Below are 25,454 nucleotides of genomic sequence, written 5' to 3'. Positions count from 1 at the left end.
TAAAAATTACAGACCTCTACATGCTTTGTAAGTAGGAAAACCTGCAAAATCAGCAGTGTATCAAATACAGTGAGGGAAAAAAGTATTTGATCCCCTGCTGATTTTGTACGTTTGCCCACTGACAAAGACATGATCAGTCTATAATTTTGATGGTAGGTTTATTTGAACAGTGAGAGACAGACTAACAACAACAAAATCCAGAAAAACGCATGTGAAAAATGTTATGAATTGATTTGCATTTTAAATTAGGGAAATTATTATTTGACCCCTCTGCAAAACATGACTTAGTACTTGGTGGCAAAACCCTTGTTGGCAATCACAGAGGTCAGAAGTTTCTTGTAGTTGGCCACCAGGTTTGCACATATCTCAGGAGGGATTTTGTCCCACTCCTCTTTGCAGATCTTCTCCAAGTCATTAAGGTTTCGAGGCTGACGTTTGGCAACTCGGACCTTCAGCTCCCTGCACAGATTTTCTATAGGATTAAGGTCTGGAGACTGGCTAGGCCACTCCAGGACCTTAATGTGCTTCTTCTTGAGCCACTCCTTTGTTGCCTTGGCCTTGTGTTTTGGGTCATTGTCATGCTGGAATACCCATCCACGACCCATTTTCAATGCCCTGGCTGAGGGAAGGATGTTCTCACCCAAGATTTGATGGTACATCGTCCCTTTGATGCGGTGAGGTTGTCCTGTCCCCTTAGCAGAAAAACACCCCCAAAGCATAATGTTTCCACCTCCATGTTTGACGGTGGGGATGGTGTTCTTAGGGTCATAGGCTGCATTCCTCCTCCTCCAAACATGGCGATGGTGAGTTGATGCCAAAGAGCTCGATTTTGGTCTCATCTGACTACAACACTTTCACCCAGCTCTCCTCTGAATCATTCAGATGTTCATTGGCAAACTTCAGACGGCCCTGTATATGTGCTTTCTTGAGCAGGGGGACCTTGCGGGCGCTGCAGGATTTCAGTCCTTCACGGCGTAGTGTGTTACCAATTGTTTTCTTGGTGACTATGTCCCAGCTGCCTTCTGTGGACAGGTGTCTTTTATACAGGTAACAAACTGAGATTAGGAGCACTCCCTTTAAGAGTGTGCTCCTAATCTCAGCTCGTTACCTGTATAAAAGACACCTGGGAGCCAGAAATCTTTCTGATTGAGAGGGGGTCAAATACTTATTTCCCTCATTAAAATGCAAATCAATTTATAACATTTTTGACATGTGTTTTTCTGGATTTTTTTGTTATTATTCTGTCTCTCACTGTTCAAATAAACCTACCATTAAAATTATAGACTGATCATGTCTTTGTCAGTGGGCAAACGTACAAAATCAGCAAGGGATCAAATACTTTTTTCCCTCACTGTACTTGTTCTCCCCACTGTATAGGCTAGCTACACTACATTACCAAAAGTATGTGGACACCTGCTCGTCCAACATCTCATTCCAAAATCATGGGCATTAATATGGAGTTGGTCCCCCCTTTGCTGCTACAACAGTCTCCACTCTTCTGGGAAGGCTTTCCACTAGATGTTGAAACATTGCTGCGGGGACTTCCTTCCATTCAGCCACAAGAGCATTAGTGAGGTCGGGCACTGATGTTGGGCGATTATGCCTGGCTCGTGGTCTGCGTTCCAATTCATCCGAAAAGTTTTCGATGGAGTTGAAGTCAGGGCTTTGTGCAAGCCAGTCAAGTTCTTCCACACCGATCTCGACAAACCATTTCTGTATGGATCTCACTTTGTGCACGGGGGCATTGTCATGCTGAAACAGGAAATTGCCTTCCCAAACTGTTGCCACAAAGTTGGAAGCACAGAATCATCAAGAATGTCATTGTATGCTGTAGCGTTAAGATTTCCCATCAATGGAACTAAGGGGCCTTGCCCGAACCATGAAAAACAGCCCCAGACCATTATTCCTCCTCCACCAAACTTTACAGTTGGCACTATACATTGGGGCCAAACCCAGAATAGTCCGTCGGACTGCCAGATGGTAAAGCGTGATTCATCACTCCAGAAAACGCGTTTCCACTGCTCCAGAGTCCAAGGGCGATGAGCTTTACACCACTCCAGCCGACGTTTGGCATTGCGCATGGTGATCTTAGGCTTGTGTGCGGCTGCTCGGCCATGGAAACCCATTTCATGAAGAACAGTTATTGTGCTGAAGTTGCTTCCAGAGGCAGTCTGGAACTCGGTAGTGAGTGTTGCAACCGAGGACAGACGATTTATACGCGCTACGTGCTTCAGCACTCGGCGGTCCCGTTCTGTGAGCTTGTGTGGCCTACCACTTAGTGGCTAAGCCGTAGTTGCTCCTAGACGTTTCCACTTGACAATAACAGCACTTACAGTTGACCAGGGCAGCTCTAGCAGGGCAGAAATTTGATGAACTGACTAGGACGGTGCCACGTTGAAAGTCACTGAGCTCTTCAGTAAGGACATTCTACTGCCAATGTTTGTCTATGTATATTGCATCGCAACGGGTGTGGCTGAAATATCAGAATCCGCTAATTTGAAGGGGTGTCCACATACTTTTGTATATATAGTGTACCTTGGCCCCTGGTTATGAAGTATCTTAAAACTACATCAGTCCACTGTAACACACTGACTAGGGGCAATTCCACAGTATAACAAACCATCCAACTCTATGCACAAGGACAACCTTTAACAATTTACACTGAACATTTTACAAAAACACATTTACTGGAAGAGCTATACAGATGCAAAGTTTGCTAACAGAATTACGCTAAAATCCCCCTCAGGCTTTTATGTACTATACATAAATACATAATTATCATAATGATATACTGTAAATGTCATTCTCCTCATGGTGATGTATCCTGAATAGGTACACAAAGGTATAAATATGCAATATCCACATTTGGGTATTATTCTACACACTGGCTATTATTTTAATGAGCTCTGCCCCCAAACAAGACCACATTTGGTTGGTCAGGACCAGACCAAATCTGAACCAATCATAGATGTCTATGTTTCACAAGTTTGGAATACAACAGGTGCAGACATTACAGTGAAATGCTTACTTACAGCCCTTAACCAACAGTGCATTTATTTTTAACAAAAAAAGTAAAAATGAAACAACAACAAAAAAAGTGTTGAGAAAAAAAAGAGCAGAAGTAAAATAAAGTAACAGTAGGGAGGCTATATATACAGGGGTGTACCGTTGCAGAGTCAATGTGCGGGGGCACCGGCTAGTTGAGGTAGTTGAGGTAATATGTACATGTGGGTAGAGTTAAAGTGACTATGCATAAATAATTAACAGAGTAGCAGCAGCGTAAAAAGGATGGGGTGGGGGGGCAGTGCAAATAGTCCGGGTAGCCATGATTAGCTGTTCAGGAGTCTTATGGCTTGGGGGAAGAAGCTGTTGAGAAGTCTTTTGGACCTAGACTTGGCACTCCGGTACCGCTTGCCGTGCGGTAGCAGAGAGAACAGTCTATGACTAGGGTGGCTGGAGTCTTTGACAATTTTGAGGGCCTTCCTCTGACACCGCCTGGTATAGAGGTCCTGGATGGCAGGAAGCTTGGCCCCAGTGATGTACTGGGCCGTACGCACTACCCTCTGTAGTGCCTTGCGGTCGGAGGCCAAGCATTTGCCATACCAGGCGGTGATGCAACCAGTCAGGATGCTCTCGATGATGCAGCTGTAGAATTTTTTTAGGATCTGAGGACCCATGCCAAATCTTTTCAGTCTCCTGAGGGGGAATAGGCTTTGTCGTGCCCTCTTCACGACTGTCTTGGTGTGTTTGGACCATGATAGTTAGTTGGTGATGTGGACACCAAGGAACTTGAAGCTCTCAACCTGTTCCACTACAGCCCCGTCGATGAGAATGGGGGCGTGCTCAGTCCTCTTTTTTTTCCTGTAGTCCACAATCATCTCCTTTGTCTTGGTCACGTTGAGGGAGAGGTTGTTGTCCTGGCACCACACGGCCAGGTCTCTGACCTCCTCCCTATAGGCTGTCTCATCGTTGTCGGTGATCAGGCCTACCACTGTTGTGTCGTCGGCAAACTTAATGATGGTGTTGGAGTCGTGCCTGGCCATGCAGTCATGGGTGAACAGAGAGTACAGGAGGGGACTGAGCACGCACCCCTGAGGGGCCCCCGTGTTGAGGATCAGTGTGGCAGATGTGTTGTTACCTACCCTTACCACCTGGGGGCGGCCCGTCAGGAAGTCCAGGATCCAGTTGCAGAGGGAGGTGTTTAGTCCCAGGATCCTTAGCTTAGTGATGAGCTTAGAGGGCACTATGTTGTTGAATGCTGAGCTGTAGTCAATGAATAGCATTCTCATGTAGGTGTTCCTCTTGTCCAGGTGGGAAAGGGCAGTGTGGAGTGCAATAGAGATTGCATCATCTGTGGATCTGTTGGGGCGGTATGCAAATTGGAGTGGGTCTAGGGTTTCTGGGATAATGCTGTTGATGTGAGCCATGACCAGCCTTTCAAAGCACTTCATGGCTACAGACGTCAGTGCTACGGGTCGGTAGTCATTTAGGCAGGTTATCTTAGAGTCCTTGGGCACGGGGACTATGGTGGTCTGCTTGAAACATGTTGGTATTACAGACTCAGTCAGGGACATGTTGAAAATGTCAGTGAAGACACTTGCCAGTTGGTCAGCACATGCTCGGAGTACACGTCCTGGTAATCCGTCTGGCCCTGCGGCCTTGTGAATGTTGACCTGCTTAAAAGTCTTACTCACATCGGCTACGGAGAGCGTGATCACATAGTCATCTGGAACAGCTGGTGCTCTCATGCATGCTTCAGTGTTGCTTGCCTCGAAGCGAGCATAGAAGTGGTTTAGCTCGTCTGGTAGGCTTGTGTCACTGGGCAGCTCGCGGCTGTGCTTCCCTTTGTAGTCTGTAATAGTTTTCAAGCCCTGCCACATCCGACGAGCGTCAGAGCCAGTGTAGTACGATTCAATCTTAGTCCTGTATTGACTCTTTGCCTGTTTGATGGTTCGTCGGGAGGTCATAGCGGGATTTCTTATAAGCGTCCGGGTTAGAGTCCCGTTCCTTGAAAGCGGCAGCTCTACCCTTTAGCTCAGTGCGGATGTTTCCTGTAATCCATGGCTTCTGGTTGGGGTATGTACGTACGGTCACTGTGGGGACGACATCATCGATGCACTTATTGATGAAGCCAGTGACTGATGTGGTGTACTCCTCAATGCTGTCTGAAGAATCCCCGGAACATGTTCCAGTCTGTGCTAGCAAAACAGTCCTGTAGCTTAGCATCTGCGTCATCTGACCACTTTTTTATTAACCGAGTCACTGGTGCTTCCTGCTTTAGTTTTTGCTTATAAGCAGGAATCAGGAGGATAGAGTTATGGTCAGATTTGCCAAATGGAGGGCGAGGGAGAGCTTTGTATGCGTCTCTGTGCGTGGAGTAAAGGTGGTCTAGAGTTTTTTTTCCTCTGGTTGCACATTTAACATGCTGGTAGAAATTAGGTAGAACGGATTTAAGTTTCCCTGCATTAAAGTCCCCGGCCACTAGGAGCGCTGCATTTGGATGAGCGTTTTCCTGTTGATTTATGGCCTTGTACAACTCATTCAGTGCAATCTTAATGCCAGCATTGGTTTGTGGTGGTAAATAGACAGCTATGAAAAATATAGATGAAAACTCTCTTGGTAAATAGTGTGGTCTACAGCTTATCATAAGATACTCTACCTCAGCTGAGCAAAACCTCGAGACTTCCTTAGTATTTGATTTTGTGCACCAGCTGTTGTTTACAAATATACACAGACCGCCACCCCTTGTCTTACCGGAGTCAGCCGTTTCTATCCTGCCGATGTAGCGTATAGCCCGCTAGCTGTATGATATCCATGTCGTCGTTCAGCCACGACTCGGTGAAACATAAGATATTACAGTTTTTAATGTCCCGTTGGTAGGATAACCGTAATCTTAGGTCATCCAATTTATTTTCAAATGATTGAACGTTGGCTAATAGGATTGATGGAAGAGGCAGTTTACTCGCTCGCCGTCGGATCCTTACAAGGCACCCCGATCTCGTCCACGATATCTCCGTCTCTTCCTCACGCGAATGACGGGGATTTGGGCCTTGTCGGGTGTCTGTATGATATCCTTCGCGAGCGCCTCGTTGAAGAAAAAATCTTCGTCCAATACGAGGTGAGTAATCGCTGTCCTGATATCCAGAAGCTCTTTTTGGTTATAAGAGACGATGGCAGAAACATTATGTACAAAATAAATTACATATAACGCGAAAAAACACACATAATAGTACAATTGGTTAGAGGGCTGTAAAACGGCAGCCATCTTCTCCGGCGCCAATCCAGAACAGTAGAGTACAGTACATTATAATTTAGTACAGTACAGTAGAGTTCAGTAGAGTGCAGTAGAGTAGAGTACAATACAGTAGAGTATAGTATAGTATAGTTCAGTACAGTAGAGTACAGTAGAGTGCAGTAGTCTACAGTATAGTAGAGTAGAGTATAGTTCAGTACAGTAGAGTACAGTAGAATGCAGTAGAGTACAGTACAGTATAGTATAGTAGAGTATAGTTCAGCACAGTACAGTAGAGTACAGTAGAGCACAGTACACTACAATACAATACAGTCGTGGTCAAAAGTTTTGAGAACGACACAAATATTAATTTTTACAAAGTCTGCTGCCTACGTTTTTATGATGGCAATTTGCATATACTCCAGAATGTCATGAAGAGTGATCAGATTAATTGCAATTAATTGCAAAGTCCCTCTTTGCCATGAAAATGAACTTAATCCCCAAAAAACATTTACACTGCATTTCAGCCCTGCCACAAAAGGACCAGCTGACATCATGTCAGTGATTCTCTTGTTAACACAGGTGAGAGTGTTGATGAGGACAAGGCTGGAGATCACTCTGTCATGCTGATTGAGTTAGAATAACAGACTGGAAGCTTTAAAAGGAGGGTGGTGCTTGAAATCATTGTTCTTCCTCTGTTAACCATGGTTACCTGCAAGGAAACACGTGCCGTCATCAGTGCTTTGCACAAAAAGGGCTTCACAGGCAAGGATATTGCTGCTAGTAAGATTGCACCTAAATCAACCATTTATCGGATCATCAAGAACTTCAAGGAGAGCAGATCAATTGTTGTGAAGAAGGCTTCAGGGCGCCCAAGAAAGTCCAGCAAGCGCCAGGACCGTCTCCTAAAGTTGATTCAGCTGCGGGATCAGGGCACCACCAGTGCAGAGCTTGCTCAGGAATGGCAGCAGGCAGGTGTGAGTGGATCTGCACGCACAGTGAGGCGAAGACTTTTGGAGGATGGCCTGGTGTCAAGAAGGGCAGCGAGGAAGCCACTTCTCTCAAGGAAAAACATCAGGGACAGACTGATATTCTGCAAAAGGTACAGGGATTGGACTGCTGATGAATCCTCTTTCCGATTGTTTGGGGCATCCGGAAAAAAGCTTGTCCGGAGAAGACAAGGTGAGCGCTACCATCAGTCCTGTGTCATGCCAACAGTAGAGTATCCTGAGACCATTCATGTGTGGGGTTGCTTCTCAGCCAAGGGAGTAGGCTCACTCACAATTTTGCCTAAGAACACAGCCATGAATCAATCAAATCAAATCAAATCAAATGTTATTTGCCACATGCGCCGAATACAACAGGTGTAGACATTACAGTGAAATGCTTACTTACAAGCCCTTAACCAACAATGCAAAGTAAAAAAAATTAAAATAAATAAATAAAAGCAAATAACTAAAGAGCAGCAGTAAAATAAAATAACAGTAGGGAGGCTATATACAGGGGGGTACCAACACCAATAAAGAATGGTACCAACACATCCTCCGAGAGCAACTTCTCCCAACCAGCCAAGAACAGTTTGGTGACGACCAATGCCTTTTCCAGCATGATGTAGCACCTTGCCATAAGGCAAAAGTGATAACTAAGTGGCTCGGGGAACAAAACATCGACATTTTGGGTCCATGGCCAGGAAACTCCCCAGACCTTAATCCCAGGCAGGTGGACAAACAAAAACCCACAAATTCTGACAAACTCCAAGCATTGATTATGCAAGAATGGGCTGCCATCAGTCAGGATGTGGCCCAGAAGTTAATTGACAGCATGCCAGGGCGGATTGCAGAGGTCTTGAAAAAGCAGGGTCAACACTGCAAATATTGACTCTTTGCATAAACTTCATGTAATTGTCAATAAAAGCCTTTGACACTTATGGAATGCTTGTAATTATACTTCAGTATACCATAGTATCATCTGACAAAAATATCTAAAAACACTGAAGCAGCAAACTTTGTGAAGACCAATACTTGTGTCATTCTCAAAACTTTTGACCACGACTGCACATTATAGTGTACTCAACTCTAGTGTTCTCTACTGTGTACTGTACTGAACTCTACTGTACTGAACTCTACTGTACTGAACTCTACTGAACTGTACTGTACTGAACTCTACTGTACTGAACTCTACTGAACTCTACTGTACTGAATTCTACTGAACTCTACTGAACTCTACTGTACTGAACTCTACTGAACTGTACTGTACTGTACTCTACTGTACTGAACTCTACTGAACTCAAATGTACTGAACTATACTGTACTGAACTCTACTGAACTGTACTGTCCAAACTTGTGAACCCAACTGTGGTGTGTGACTACTATGATTTCCCATTGTAGCCAATTCAATTGCAGAAACTCCGTTACAGATTGTTCAGAAATTCCGTTACCGATTTGGTAACGGAATTGAGAGTTTTAATCACTTAATATTTCACAAACAAAATTGCTATCAGTAAAAACACTATAACTAACTGACCTTGTTACTTCTGTGAACTCCTCATGAGAGAGAGAAATGAGAAAATATCTTAAAGATATGTGGGGTTTTGGTAACAGAATTTCAAGGCACTAGGCAATGTTTCTTAAACTTACAGAAGACTTCAAAACTAAATCTAAGAGTTGATATTAGTTGGCAGGGGTCTTTACTTCAACATTAATGTGTTTTGATGTATTTCTAATACCTTGTAAGACTTTTTCTGCTAGATGTTGTCTAAGACCCCTTTCCCATCTGCTTCACCAGAAATCAAAGCCTTTGCTTATTCCTAATTTGTAGGATGGAAAATGGTTGGAAAAAATGTATATATGCCTTAATTTCTCAAACATATAGACTCTTAGCTTTCATTTTTGACACCCAATTTGACATGCTCCTATGAACTTCACATGTTGGTGCTAATGTGTCCTTTTACATGGAGATGACCCTAGTACCAAGGGGTTAAACAGAAAGAACTCCCCAGTGACAATAGGTAACCATCTATACCATGGAGACGAGACACACTGCAATCAGAGGTCTTTCACAATCCCAGCGATCGATCAGCAGCTAGTCAGGATGACCTGACGGCCATAATGCTGTCCATTGTCCAGGCCATTATCTGACACAGTGACAGTCAGGCTCAGGAATTAGAGCACGTTGTTCCACACATGACCAGGCTCAGGGCCTGCTGTGATCAATACACAACTAAAAGAACAGGTAATATGATATTGATGGGCTCCCAGTGACAAGGGGATAAGGAGAAGGGTTGGTGTGTGTGTGTGTGTGTTTAACTTAATGTGTCTTTTAACAATGTAAATGTATCTTCACACAGAATAACATTCCAATGCATTTCTAACTGCTACTTGCTCAGTTCCATCTTGCCTGAGTTGATCAAGCTGACATATTGGTGTGTTCAGACTAATGGAAATCAATGAGACAGAGAGCGTGCTGTTAATAAGAGCAGTGCATTCCACTTACTCAAGACAAACCAGACTGAACAGTAGCCACACCCACATCTGATTAATGGGATAGCTCATCAGCAGTGCTGAATGCAGTCATTACAGTGCATATGATGGAAGTCAACAATCACAGTACATGACTCACAATAGATTCACTACTGTGGACCTTCACTACAATAGATTTTAATGTGATTACAAGCCTGGTGATGAGTTATTACATTTAACAACATGTCATCTAATAACATGACAATAACATGAGCAACATATTTTTGCCTTACTTGGTAAGGAAACTACAAGGTGTCTAACGCAGAAAGAGACTGGCACCAAGGATCCATTCAGCCAGGGTGGAGACCAAATATAATGTGACGCTCAGCAAGACATAAAGACTACATTTAGGGACTCATTATAACGTGACACAGACAATCTATGAGGGAGAGTGGAGCCAGGGCCCCACCCTACCATGCTGTAGGTCTAACCTGTCACCTCACAGAATGGATGCTGATTTAACGACAGAGATGTCACTCCCTCTAGGGGCAGGGGTGAGGGCTTCTCCGCCCACCCACTAAGATGGTTTCAATGGCACAGCTTAGCTCTTTCACTATGTATTTTCTGACGAGCCTGCCTAGGGTCTGTGATGTCTGTAGGCTTGCTGTGTGTTCTCCTCCGTAACCACTGTATCAATCCCAAGGGCCTGGTCGGTAATTACTGAGAAGCCTTGCACCAGTCAAATTCCTGCGCTCTGTCATCTCTCCAATCCCTGGAATGGCTTTTGGCCACACGTTTGCTCTACTGGGATAAGTCCATAATTCGTTCCATGCTTTTTTATTAAAACCCAAGCCACACTGGTATTAATGCTTCATGAAGGGTTGCCTGTAACAGAATGTGATAGCTACCATATGTGGCATAGCGACCAATCCGAGCATCCAGCAGGAGATGAACTGGAAGAGACGTTAGAGACCGACCCTTTCCTTCTAATAGCAGAGTTTGATTTGAAAGAAGCCAATGTGTCATTGAAAAGGGCAAATTAGTGAGACATTTAGTTCTTGGAGAATTGACATGTCGATGCTACTACAGGATTCCATATTTTACCATCATTTTCACAACCTCACCAATAAGAGATTCACAGATGCCCTCTCGGTATTATTTCCAGTTTAACACAGAAACTGATCCCGTCCGCCTTTAATTAGAGACCTGGATGGATAACCTGGAATAAAGATAGCACACAGAGCCTGTGATGTCCTCAGGGTGTTTTGGGCTGGTGTGATACATCAACATGAGCTACAGTGAAACTTAATGACTCCCCTAACCAACTCCCTGAGGAGCTACTGGGGGTGACAGGCAGAGGAGATCTAGAGTAAATGCTGAGAAAAACCCTCCATAGCTTTGCTCAAGTGAATGACGGATTATGCTAGAAATACTGAATATCGATAGGTTAAGGGATCTTCATAGCATTATGTATTTAACCCTTTGTGAGCATCAACACAGTGTTTGGGTCCAGGCACCACCTCACTTGCGTCTATGCTTGCCTCAGCTTAGTAGCTTTATACCTCCGCAAAAGTTTTCTTATACAACTTAATGCACTATAACATTAATATAATTGGTGATTAATATTTTCAAACATGTAACATACTTAAGCTACTATATTGAATCTGCTCACTAACAGTGTAATAATTCCACATCCTGTTATTGAATGACATTATTGTAAGTAGACTAACTCACCATGTCCCATTTCATTCCCTCCTTTTTGTGTTCTAGAACTAAATGGACTCAATGTTCAGCAGAACACATGCAGCAGAGAGAAATTAAAGCTTCTGTTTCATATGTTCTCCCAAATATAATTGAACAAATGTGTGTTCCCGCTTATTTGGAACTTCAAAGGCTTGTTTTATTGAGAGAAAAAAAACTGTGGGGTCAAACTTGGAGAGAGATGTTTCTGTCTGTCAAGGCCGTTCTGTGGAGAACAAACCTAAACATTCTCTGTTATGATTCTGAATGCATATCAGATTGAGACAGGCGTCCAGCCTTTGATGTTCCTGAAATACTGCACTGGTCTTTCCACAGTGAAGATGACAAATAGAGAGAAATCTCTCTGGGTAATGTCATACTGACAGACAGTCACTGCATTTCAAGCTGGAGTTTTGTTTTGTGTGAGAATTGAGGAAAGGTGATGGCGTTTATACAGGTATAAACAAATACATAATGCAAGCAAGCACAAACAGGCATACTCCCTAACACACATGCTCACAAGCACACACACACACACACACACACACACACACACACACACACACACACACTGAAACCTATAATTAGACCAGCTAAAGTCTCAGTATTGATGTGCTGACTGCTGATATCATGCAGTGTAATGTAACTGCTCACTCCCTCCGCACTGGTTTTCATCAGCACCTTATTAAGACTATTTCAGGCCTCAGCCAGAGTAATACCAGGTCTATTGGACCTGATGGACAACAGACAGAGAGCATTGTTCTACTAAAGCTCCCAGCTGGATTAGGCCTAGGCCTATATACTATACTGTCAGCCTGAAGAACAGCAGTTGCACAGGTGGTAGGAATATTCGAGAGATGTGCACACATAGTAGCCAACCTCTACAGGACTTTAGACTTGTTCCACTTTGGAAACACACGCCCATGCACGCACCACCATGCTCCTTGGCCAATACTTGTAAAATGCTATATTTTCTGGTTGTTACATTTTGCCTTCATTCGTTCATTAGGCTATGCATTCTGCAAATGTATGTTTTTCCCATATAAAAAAAACGATCATGATTGCTTAGATTTGATCTCTTCAGCATCATTGTATTAACATTTTGCACCACTGATTTGACTCTTGACAATAGTTCCATTGTTGATATGTGGATTCTAACTCTTTGTTCCACCTGTAACCAAACACCTGAGAATGTTAAATAGTCCAGCTCTCCCTCCAGTTTCCAAATGGCACATGAATATAAAACAACTTTCCTTCTCTCTCCTCTGTTTGGGAATATGGAGTGGCAGATAACGGTATTAGTCAAATAACCAAGATAAAAACTGCCTTGAACAATTGTTCAAAAATCAGATTATACTTATCGTAAAATACTTTCAGTGGAGGGTCGGGTGAGGACAACTCTGACAATAGTGTTACCATAGAGACTGTTACAGTCCCAGTTGACAACATGGACCTGGCTCTGGGCTAGTCAGAGTCAGGTGTAACATGGCTGCCCTCTAGGCCACTGAAATAGGTCAACTGGTTTGATTAATAGTTCAGGAGGGTCAGGGGTCAGTGGACCGCTCCGGCCCTCCCTGTTGTGGACTCATGGGAGCCGACCCTCGGACGAGGGGCCAGCCAATCACAGAGTATTCCATCAGTGACTCTGTTTGGAAGCCTGTGTATTTGCTGCTCGACTCAGAATGAGTCATGTAAGTAAATGTCACAAGTGGCATTCCAAAACACCCAATAGGTGAAAAATGAAATTTCTAATTAACACACATTATGAATTAAAGTGTAGGGACTTATAAATGGGTCGTGTAAACATTGATTTTCCATTATGTTGAATATGAAATCCATGAAAACATACTGTATTCATTATGAATCAACCATGCAATCCAAAATGTAGATTTCACATGATACATTTTCTGTGCGAACAATGGAATCACAAACCCTGTCAGGAAATGCCTGATGAAATTTGAATTTACATTTTAGTCATTTAGCAGACGCTCTTATCCAGAGCGACTTACAGTTAGTGAATATATATATTTTTTTATACTGGCCCCCCGTGGGAATAGAACCCACAACCCTGGCGTTGCAAACGCCATGCTCTATCAACTGAGCTACATCCCTGCCGGCCATTCCCTCCCCTACCCTGGACAAATTGTGCGCCGCCCATGAGTCTCCCGGTCGTGGCCGGCTGCGACAGAGCCTGGATTCGAACCAGGATCTCTAGTGGCACAGTTAGCACTGCGATGCAGTGCCTTAGACCACTGCGCCACTCAGGAGCCTCAATTTGTAATGTGATAATTGAATAGGCCTACCTAAATGACAAATCCGTTCTTTACTCTCGAATGTCGGCCTACACACCTTTGTATGGAATTATAATGTTGATCATTACTTTAAAGTTGTCAAAGAATAACTATGTTTGCCATTTATAACATAAGGCTAAGCTAAAAACAGAAAAACATGGTTCAACCTATGAAAACCAACACCAGTCAGGATCTGATCCAAAAACACAACACACAGCGAAAAGGATTACAGTAAGGAACTTGACTGAGGATAACCTGAATGCGGTTTCCAGTTACACCTTTTGATAACCATTCAGCTGTGTAACACACTGTATCGTGTTCCAGCTCTGGCTTAGTGTATCAACACAACTCCCAGCATCTGGTGAAGGGTGGAGCTGTCATAGCTGTCTCATCAAATACACACACCAATGACAGAGGCAGGTTGGATCATCTTAGGCCTCAGAATAGGGACAATACCGTAGCACTGTGGCTATCCCCTCTTTGTAATGGAAACATCTAGAATGTCAACACTACGGAACAGAACAGACAGGCCGTGCCAAATAAGGCTTTGATATTCTACTTGTAGAATGCACCTGTGCATCATTAGCAGTTCGTCATTGTTCCTGTCAGTTTTATGTGTTTGCACAGCTGCCTGACTTGACTGTTCTTTGGAAGGTGTATTGAACGTTGTTGTATCTGAAAGGTAAAGCTTAAGTCTAGCCAGAATATTACTGTGGATAGATCTACAGTATAAAAGTTAGAGTAACATCTCAAACTGAGTGAATCAAAGGTGGATAGGCATAGCCTTTACATATTTTGTTTGCCCATAGTCCATAAAGATTTGCCTGCTTGTAAATCACACCTCTTTGTCTTTACATGCAAAAGACAGATCAGTGATTAAGAAACAGTATATATTTACCTCGTAAAAAATATGTTTTGGATTAGCGTCCTCTATGATAGTGTAATATAATGTCTGGCTATTACTGAGTACACTGTACTAGTGTATTTACCACTGAGGTAGCCTAAAGTCTACATGTGGAAAGGGGCTGGCTAAAGAGGGTCTGGAAGTAACCGGCCATAGACCTATTCTCCATGTCTAGGACTAGGTCTGTAAGTTGTCAATAGCTGAGGGAATGTAATCATACTCAACCACAAGTCATAAAACCTTCCAATGACAGGTGAGAAATCCTCAGATGTTGTTGATAAATATGTATCTATTTTTTAAATTATTGCCAAGAAAGGGGGAGGTGGAGAAGAACAATACAGGAAGGTGTGTGCCAGGAACAGTCATCATATTAGCCCTACAATAATAGAAAAAGCACATGATGTAGAATTTAAAAAGCTTTGCAAAACGAGGCTCTCTCAATGCAGATGAGACAAGAATATCAGCATAGACCATACCGAATTATGCACCCCCCACCACCAGAACAAAATACGTTTTATTGTCACATACACACCAGATAGGTGTTTTACAGGGTCAGCCATTGTAATACGGCGCCTGGAGCAAATTAGCGTTAAGAGCCTTGCTCAAGGGTACATCAACAGATGTTTCACGTTTCGGCTCGGTATTCGAACCAGTGCCCTTTCGGTTACTGGCCCAACGCTCGAACCGCTAGGCTGCCTGCCTGCATGAACAAGAGTAAATCCAGTTTCACAAAAATTTAAAAAGCTTTGCAAAACGAGGCTCTCTCAATGCAGATGAGACAAGAATATCAGCATAGACCATACAGAATTATACACCCCCCACCACCAAAATGGACACTTTAACTGTAAACAAGGCTGCAAAAACAACAAGGCTACTCTATCATTTCAAACTGCTTCTAGTCTGTCATCCATCCACAAGGGCCGCGTGCGGTGGGCGGGTGAACCACAGAATGGGGTAAATACATGTCTCGAGCATCGCGGGCTTTTCGCCCGCGAAATTCACTGAACTAACTCCTGAGGTAAACGGAACCAGGTAATCTCAATGGCTTTTCTAACAAATACTAACAGTAGGCCCTACTTGTTATGTATCTATTACCGGCATTTAATTTGACATCGTTTGTTATTCTGACCTTAGAGAAAATAGTTTTGCCTTACCTGGCTTTTAGCTTGCAAGGTGAGTCGTGGCAGGTAGTCTGGCAGGAAGCAGAGGGTCTCCAGAGTAGTTAACGTTAGCTAGCTAGCCAGTTGCCAATACTTATTTGGGGTGTTCCACTAAAAGTGTGCCTCTTGCGTCCCGTTGATATTTTAAGTAGAAATTGTGCACCTAGTATTGCATTTTTTAAAGCCTGTTATATGAATTGAAGTGCCCTTTAAAATAGACCACATGTACAATTCAATCAATTAGATTTTTAATATGAATAAAGGCTTGCTAAAACACAAAAATTCTGCATTTTTACATGCCCTCTGTCAACCCTGTCTCTTCTAGGAATATTTTAACCCATTTAATCCCAACATTTCTCCAATAGTTATTTTGTTGCTTTGACAAAGTAATTTCTGAAGATTATTATTTATTTCATGTGATTAGTGATTCATTTGATGTCTGTCCCTCATTTTAAGGTAAACCCTGTTTCATGAACTGATCTCTCTCGTTTTAATATTTTTTTACATTTACGTCATTTAGCAGAAGCTCTTATCCAGAGCGACTTACAAATAGGTGCATTCACCTTATAGCCAGTGGGATCACCACTTTACAATGTATTTTTTATTTATTTATTTATTTATTTATTTTCATTTTTTTGGGGGGGTGTCACGCCCTGGCTCTGGGACTCTGTTATGTTGAGCCAGGGTGTGTGGTTTCTATGTGTTTTGTGTGCTAGGGTTATTATCTAGTTCTTTTGTTTCTATGTTGGCCGGTGTGGTTCTCAATCAGAGGCAACGTGTATCAGCTGTTGCTTGTTGTCTCTGATTGGGAACCATACTTAGGCAGCCTGTTTTCCACAGTGTGTTGTGGGATCTTGTTCCGTGTATGGTTAGTGTTTGTAACCAAGGACCTTTCGTATCATTTGTTGTTTTGTTCGTGTGGTGAATTAATAAATAAGTATGTTCACTCATCACGCTGCGCATTGGTCCACTTCCTCCAGCGATCGTGACAGTGGGTTGGGGTAAGGGGGGGTAGAAGGATTACTTTATCCTATCCCAGGTATTCCTTAAAGAGGTGGGGTGATATGGTGAAACTAGTACTTTTAAAGTATTTTTTTCAAAAACAATGAACATCTAATAGTTAAATCATAGAGTAAAAGCAGGTGAGCTGGTTCTACTCTTTATGTACATTTTCTGGTGTTTTGTGGAGGAAAACTGAGCGGGTTGAGCGTAACAGTCAACCCTGTTACCCATAGACAGGCTATAAATGTTTTAACAATTATTAAGATTAGATTCATGGCTGATCTAAAAATAAATCGTCAACCCTGTTACGGTCAACCCTGTTACGATCAACCGTGTTACTTTATTTGGCACTTACTGTAGTCATTTTTGTATTTATCCTCTTGAGATGGGAAAACATGTTTTTTATGAAGTTGAACATTTGTTATTTGTGACAATGTTAAAATTAGGTAAAATCAGAAGTTTGTTTTGGCAACGTTTCACTTCTCAAAAGGCAGCGAATTGGTGGAACGACCCATTTACTAACTCACACAGGTAGGATATCTGACAGGTGTGTTTTCTATTCATTTTATTTCAGCAACTTAGACCTTAGAACTGGATAAACATTTGGAAAATGGCATACAGCAGGCAAGCTAAGGACTTTGTAGCCATTTCTGGTTTACATCCAAACACAACACATCCGGTGAGTCACGTGATATGATTCAATTGTTACAGTAGCGTAACTTGTGGGTGGATACACCGTCATGATGATTCAACCAGTTTTGATATCTTGAAGTGAAATAAACTGTCAAGTCTACAACAATCATTTTGAATCATGACTGTTGTATTTATTAGGCTAAATTGGTTTGAAATATCTATTCTGTTTTTCAGAGAGTGGCCGGAGTCATCATTGGAAAAACTGATGTCAAAAGCTTTCCAGACAGGAAAAGTTGTGGATTGAATTTCATTATATTTCCCCCCATCATTTAATACTGTTGCATACTGGCATCAAATAGTCTACATACAAACGTCCAAGTATTAATGAAGTATCACTGGTATCAAATACAGCCTCTTGCCTCTGTCCTCCCCAAACATAGACTTATCCCCAAGGCTACACTGTAAATTTATGTCATACATTTTTCAAAACACAAAGCCCATTGGTTAAAACTGCATAAGAGTGCATTTTTGGCCTCTGTGATTGGTGCATTGACACACACCCTCGATAAACCTCATGTCCCAGTAGTCACAGATGAAAGGAGAAACCTTATAATAAATTATCTTTGGTATGTAGCCTACACTGGAGCCTACTGTGCTCAAGTTAATGTCTTGCTCACTAGAACCCTCTTCTGGCAGGTTTCTGAACTGAACTCTCTGTCGTTTCAGGTATTGGTTTTGACAGATTCACTTTCGGCTTCACAATCAAGGACTCGCCAGACTATTTTATTAATGTATCCTCGTGGGGCAACGATGGATACATCAATGGGCTCTCTAACAGCTTCAGCATCGGAGACTGTGGTAAGATTATGCATTCAATTCAATTATATGAAGATATAAAATAATACATCATGTAGAAACAATGTGTCTGTCTTTTTCATAATTACACTAATTTATCTGTATTTTACCCACGTTCAGTTATTATAGAAAATCCTTTAGTTGCTACCAAAGATCCTGAGAAAGAGGACAGATTCTGCCCCTCAACTCCCAGGTACGGTATAGTAAGTGGTTAGTTCTCTTTTAAACATGACTATACTCTAGTAATACAAGTAACAAAACCAATTTCTCTGTCTCAGCTTCTACAGGTTGCTGGTGAGTGAAGCTCACTCCCAGCTATCAATATGCTCTGACATAGAGATGATGAACAGGCTGCTGCCTCTACTCCACCTGCCTGTGAAGGACTCCAGGGACTTCTACTCTCTGGGAGACATCGTGGCCAACGGACAGAGCCTGGACGGGATCGTCATTAACATACTCGCCGCCGTTCGGTCGGTAAGATCTGAGAGTGCATAGAGTAAAGTAGGTCTTGAGGAGGGTAGTATCTGGGACACTAGTGTGACTTTGGACTATCATTGTGTAGTTGTATCTATTGATATAGGAGCCACAAACTAGACTCTATCGTCACATGTCCAGTGGCATAAGTACCATATGTATTGGAAAAGCTAAAAGCGTTTCCATAACACTATTCCTGCCCTCCAGATTGCAGAGCCAAAGTTTTTCACCACGGCGGACGGACGCAAAGGGCAGAGGCTGGAAGTGAAGCTCTTTGATGATTCTGTCACATCTTTTCCCTTAGTATGGTAGGAACTGTACCACTGTACCCCACGTCTTCAATATCCCCATCCTCTCCCCTGAGTAAACATAACCTCTGTATCACACAGCTGGGACAAAGAGGCCATTCAGCTAGTTCAGACTCTGATACCAAGAGAAACAGGTTGGTATACAGTGGGCTCTTATTCTTTGTGAAATGGAAATGTGAGATTTTGTGTTTGTTTTTAAATGTCGTTGACTGAATAAGACTTTTCTCTGTACTTTAAGTGCTCTTCATCTCAGACGCCAGGATTGGTTTTGACAGCTTCCGGAACTGCATGACAGCTACAGTCAATTCTAAAACCATAATCACCGTCAACCCGGGTAAGGATATCACTTTATTTGGATTGATCATATCTGTTTACAACACATGCTCCTTTTCTGCATTGAGAAACAGTAGACAATTGTTTTCTAAGATAATATTTTAATTTTCACATTATTAATACAGTACCTAATACTGTAATTAATGTGATTCTGTTTTGAGATACATAAGATACGAAGGAAGCCAGCCTTCTGTTCAGCTATGTCAAAGAGGTCTCTGAGTCTGGTGTGTTGGATGAGGATGACAAGCCTGGAGATGTGCCTGGTAGGTAACAACTATGACTGTATAGTATTATCATACAGTTGAGACTTTGCAATCATGAGTTAGGCCAGAGAGGAAGAGGCGAAGCGAGAGGGTTTACTCCACCCAAAATCTGTTCACGAAAATAAGACCATGAAGTGAGGAATGTTTATAAGTCAATGAAAGAATTTCACATTTTTTAAACAAAAAATGTAATTGCTAATTTGCTACATGAGGTTTATTTGATCTAATAGAAGTTTGGCAATGGTTAGGTTGGTACGAATGCACACTGATATAAGTGGATGCACGTGGCATTTCGTCAACTTCTGAAAAAAACTACTTTAAATCGGAATGTTGCCTGTTGTTCACACGCGTATCTGCCCTCTCATTGGCTAGAATGGTCCCACCTGATCTCGCTTCCTCCCGCCTGCCTTCCATCTTTGAGGACATGTACAGTGCATTCTGAAAGTATTCAGACCCCTTGACTTTTTCCACATTTTTTGCGTTACAGCCTTATTCTAAAATGGATTACATTTTTTAAAATCCTTATGAATCCACACACAATACCCTGTAATGACGAAGCGAAAACAGGTTTTTAGAAATGTTTGCACATGTATAAAAAAACAAAAACAGAAATACCTTTATTTACATAAGTATTCAGACCCTTTGCTGTGAGACTTGAAATTGAGCTCAGGTGCATCCTGTTTCCATTCATCATCCTTGAGATGTTTCTATAACTTGATCGGAGTCCACCTGTGGTAAATTCAATTGATTGGACATGATTTGGAAAGGCACACACCTGTCTATATAATGTTCCACAGCTGACAGTGCATATCAGAGCATAAACCAAGCCATGAGGTCGAAGGAATTGTCCGTACAGCTCCGAGACAGGATTCTGTTGAGGCACAGATCTGGGGAAGGGTACCCAAAAATGTCTGCAGCATTGAAGGTCCCCAAGAACACAGTGGCCTCCATCATTCTTAAATGGAAGAAGTTCGGAACCACCAAGACTCATCCTAGAGCTGGCTGCCCGGCCAAACTGAGCAATCGGGGGAGAAGGGCCTTGGTCAGGGAGGTGACCAAGAACCCGATGGTCACTCTGACATTGCTCCAGAGTTCCTCTGTGGAGATGGGAGAACCTTCCAGAAGGACAACCATCTCTGCAGCACTCTAGCAATCAGGCCTTTATGGTAGAGTGGCCAGATGGAAGCCACTGCTCAGTAAAAGGCACATGACAGCCCGCTTGGAGTTTGCCAAAAGGCACCTAAAGGACTCTCAGACCATGAGAAACAAGATTCTCTGGTCTGATGAAACCAAGATTGAACTCTTTGGCCTGAATGCCAAGCGTCACGTCTGGAGGAAACCTGGCACCATCCCTACGGTGAAGCATGGTGGTGACAGCATCATGCTGTGGGGATGTTTTTCAGCGGCAGGGACTGGGAGACTATTCAGGATCGAGGGAAAGATGAACGTAGCAAAGTACAGAGAGATCGTTGATGAAAACCTGCTCAAGAACTCAGACTGGGGCAAAGGTTCACCTTCCAACAGGACAACGACCCTAAGCACACAGCTAAGACAACGCAGGAGGGGCTTCGGGACAAGTCTCTGAATGTCCTTGAGTGGCCCAGCCAGAGGCCGGTCTTGAACCCGATCGAACATCTCTGGAAAGACCTGAAAATAGCTGTGCAATGACGATCCCCATCCAACCTGACAAAGCTTGAGAGGATCTGCAGAGAAGAATGGGAGAAACTCCCCAAATACAGGTGTGCCAAGCTTGTAGCGTCATACCCAAGAAGAGCATCCTGTCGGGCTGTATCACCGCCTGGTACGGCAACTGCACCGCCCGCAACCGCAGGGCTCTCCAGAGGGTGGTGCGGTCTGCTGAACGCATTACCGGGGGCAAACTACCTGCCCTCCAAGACACCTACAGCACCCGATGTCACAGGAAGGCCAAAAAGATCATCAAGGACATCAACCACCCGAGCCCCAGAAGGCGAGGTCAGGACAGGTGCATCAAAGCTTGGACCGAGAGAATGATAAACAGCTTCTATCTCAAGGCCATCAGACTGTTAAATAGCCATCACTAGCACATTAGAGCCTGCTGCTGCCTATTGAAATCACTGGCCACTTTAAGAAATGGAACACTAGTCACTTTAATAATGTTTACATATCTTGCACTACTCATCTCATATGTATATACTGCATTCTATTCTATAATATTCTACTGTATCTTAGTCCATGCCGCTCTGTCATTGCTTGTCCATATATGTATATATTCTTAAATTCCATTCCTTACTAGACTACTGAATTAAGTATATATTGTGAAATTGTTAGATATTACTTGTTAGATATTACTGCACTGTCGGAGGTAGAAGCACAAGCATTTCGCTACACCCGCAATAACATCTGCTAAACACGTGTATGTGACAAATAAAATTTGATTTGATTTGATTTTGACTCTAGGCTGTAATCGCTGCCAAAGGTGCTTCAACAAAGTACTGAGTAAAGGGTTTGAATACTAATATTTACATTTTACATTTACATTTTAGTCATTTAGCAGACGCTCTTATCCAGAGCGACTTACAGGAGCAATTAGGGTTAAGTGCCTTGCTCAAGGGCACGTTTACGTCATTTAGCAGACGCTCTTATCCAGAGCGACTCACCAATTGGTGCGTTCACCCTATAGCCAGTGGGATAACCACTTTACAAATTTTTTTTGGGGGGGTAGAAGGATTACTTTATCCTATCCCAGGTATTCCTTAAAGAGGTGGGGTTTCAAATGTCTCCGGAAGGTGGTGAGTGACTCTGCTGTCCTGGCGTCGTGAGGGAGCTTGTTCCACCATTGGGGTGCCAGAGCAGCGAACAGTTTTGACTGGGCTGAGCGGGAACTATGCTTCCGCAGAGGAAGGGGAGCCAGCAGGCCAGAGGTGGATGAACGCAATGCCCTCGTTTGGGTGTAGGGACTGATCAGAGCCCGAAGGTACAGAGGTGCCGTTCCCCTCACTGCTCCATAGGCAAGCACCATGGTCTTGTAGCGGATGCGAGCTTCAACTGGAAGCCAGTGGAGTGTGCGGAGGAGGGGGTGACGTGAGAGAACTTGGGAAGGTTGAACACCAGACGGGCTGCGGCATTCTGGATGAGTTGTAGGGGTTTAATGGCACAGGCAGGGAGGCCAGCCAACAGCGAGTTGCAGTAGTCCAGACGGGAGATGACAAGTGCCTGGATTAGGACCTGTGCCGCTTCCTGTGTAAGGCAGGGTCGTACTCTCCGAATGTTGTAGAGCATGAACCTGCAGGAGCGGGTCACCGCCTTGATGTTGGCGGAGAACGACAGGGTGTTGTCCAGGGTCACGCCTAGGCTCTTCGCACTCTGGGAGGAGGACACAGCGGAGTTGTCAACCGTGATGGCGAGATCATGGAACGGGCAGTCCTTCCCGGGAGGAAGAGCAGCTCCGTCTTGCCAGGGTTCAGCTTGAGGTGGTGATCCGTCATCCATACTGATATGTCTGCCAGACATGCAGAGATGCGATTCGCCACCTGGTTATCAGAAGGGGGAAAGGAGAAGATTAGTTGTGTATCGTCAGCGTAGCAATGATAGGAGAGGCCATGTGAGGATATGACAGAGCCAAGTGACTTGGTGTATAGGGAGAAAAGGAGAGGGCCTAGAACTGAGCCCTGGGGGACACCAGTGGTGAGAGCACGTGGTGCGGAGACAGCTTCTCGCCACGCCACTTGGTAGGAGCGACCGGTCAGGTAGGACGCAATCCAGGAGTGAGCCGCGCCGGAGATGCCCAGCTCGGAGAGGGTGGAGAGGAGGATCTGATGGTTCACAGTATCAAAGGCAGCAGACAGGTCTAGAAGGACAAGAGCAGAGGAGATTTCTAAAAACTATTTTTGCTTTGTCATTATGGGGTATTGTGTGTAGATTGATGATTGAAAAAATCAATTTAATCAATTTTAGAATAAGGCTGTAACGTAACAAGATGTGGAAAAAGTCAAGGGGTCTGAATGCTTTCCAAATGCACTGTATTTCCGTTGTTAGAGCAGTAGGGTTGCAAAATTCCAAGAACGTCCAATAAATTCCCTGGTTTCCCCGAAATCCTGGTTGGATGATACCTGGATATCAGGAGGAAATAAGCTGGAGATCCGGTACCCTCCAACCAGGATTTTTGGAAAACCAGGGAATTTATTGAAAGTTCCCTGAATTTTGCAACCCTATAGAGCGGTCACTCTCTATCACTGTTCTCCTCTCTCCAGTGGATTCTATCAGTGATGTGTACACAGTGAGCCAGCTCAAACTCAAAGCCCAGGAGAACCCAGAGGTGTTCTGTGGAATCACCTACAGCTTCGTCTCCAAACTGGATCTAGACGCCTCTGTCTCCAAAGTCATCAGAAGCAGGTGGTAAGTTTTTACAGTGGATACACGTCGACACATGATTATTGAATTCATCTGTATTTCTCAGCAAATCCCACATTTTCTGACTACACATTTCATCTCATTGAAACTTAACTACACTAGCACCATTTCTTTTTCCTGATTTACATATTGGTGCTGGTCTCCTCCCTGCTCAGTTCCAAATGCAGGTACCAGGTGAACGAGGAGATTCAGAGCTGCTCCAACACAGCCTGCCCTGGGGGAGACCAGCCTCTGACTGTGACCACAGGGTTTGATCTTCTGGTAGATGTGACAGACCACACAGGAACCCTGCAGTCCTGCTCCCTGAACGGCACTGTCGCAGAGAAGACTCTGGGCTGCAATGTGAGTGGAAATATAGTATATTATAAGTGGGCTTATCCTGGATTTGTGCAACTGCCCTAATATGTGACCATGGTTGACAGCTTCAAATAATGATGCCTGCCCTCTTTTGTTGCAGCCTGAGGAGTTTGTGAGTTTAACAGAGGATGAGCGAACGGCGATGAAATGGAAGATGCTCTTAGAAAGATGCAAAGTATATATCAAGGTATATAAAATCCATATGTCGTTGGTACTGACTAGCTTTAAAAAGTTTTGAATGAACCAGTCAGTGGCAGCCTTGTCAAGTATTCTTCTCAGAATTGTGAGCTGAGGAACTTAAAAAATGTCCTATCCCATTCTACTGTATCTTTCAGATCACTCCCTCTCCCAAAACCAGAAGTGGAATGAGAGGCAATGTCCTGCAGTGTTCCCTCGCTGATCCAGGAGAAGTGAAGCAGAACATGTCTGCCCTGCAGTAGTCTCGTTCACCAGCCATGTGGTTGGGTCCAAGTGTGGCGAGTCCTTCAGTAGCTTTCTCATATTAGATGGATAATGGTTGAGATGCACTTTTGATATGGCTTGTGGGTTCTGTAGCAAGGCCTAGATAGAATGTACACATTTCCCTTTTTTCCTATTTATTTCCCTTTATTTATTTGGTATTCTATATGTGCTGTAATGTACTTTTATTTCTGTGTATAGTGATATATATATTTATATATATATATATATATATATATATAGTATAAAAATATTTTTGAAACCATTGCTTTATTCTCTGATGAGCTTGGAGGCCTGTCCAGTTTGTTGTGCAGATATACGAAATAACGATGAGACAAGATTCTGGAACAGTCATGTTTAATGCGAAGCATATTTTGTGGACAGATGCACATGACATAAAAGGTAGTAGCATTAATCGAGGATCTAACGCAATTATGCAAGATAGTTCTGCGTGTCAAAGATTAATACATTACAGTCAGATGCCTATCAGACTAGTTCTTGCGATTTCAAGGGGCCATGCTTGCCAGGCCTTGGATTCTCATTACAAGCATTGACAACGGTGCGGCCAATGTACGAAAGTCCTGACGCTCTGT

At 43.4% G+C, this 25,454-nt stretch overlaps 1 protein-coding gene across 1 annotated transcript; it reads left to right on the top strand.

Annotated features, from left to right (window-relative positions):
- The first annotated feature begins 15,578 nt into the window (after positions 1–15,578).
- Positions 15,579–25,124, top strand: LOC121577021 (meiosis-specific with OB domain-containing protein-like). The gene is made up of 14 exons (XM_041890705.2): positions 15,579–15,657; positions 17,362–17,466; positions 17,655–17,712; positions 18,147–18,278; positions 18,396–18,468; positions 18,554–18,749; positions 18,957–19,057; positions 19,139–19,191; positions 19,296–19,391; positions 19,561–19,653; positions 23,886–24,030; positions 24,201–24,387; positions 24,503–24,589; positions 24,738–25,124. Exons 2-14 carry the CDS (start codon positions 17,398–17,400, stop codon positions 24,840–24,842), a joined length of 1,395 nt encoding a protein of 464 aa, XP_041746639.1. The 5' UTR covers positions 15,579–15,657; positions 17,362–17,397; the 3' UTR covers positions 24,843–25,124.
- The last annotated feature ends 330 nt before the right edge of the window (positions 25,125–25,454 follow it).

This window comes from Coregonus clupeaformis, chromosome 1, assembly GCF_020615455.1.
Source record: "Coregonus clupeaformis isolate EN_2021a chromosome 1, ASM2061545v1, whole genome shotgun sequence".
Classification (NCBI taxonomy): Eukaryota; Metazoa; Chordata; class Actinopteri; order Salmoniformes; family Salmonidae; genus Coregonus; species Coregonus clupeaformis.
This window is presented reverse-complemented; position numbering and strand designations above follow the sequence as displayed.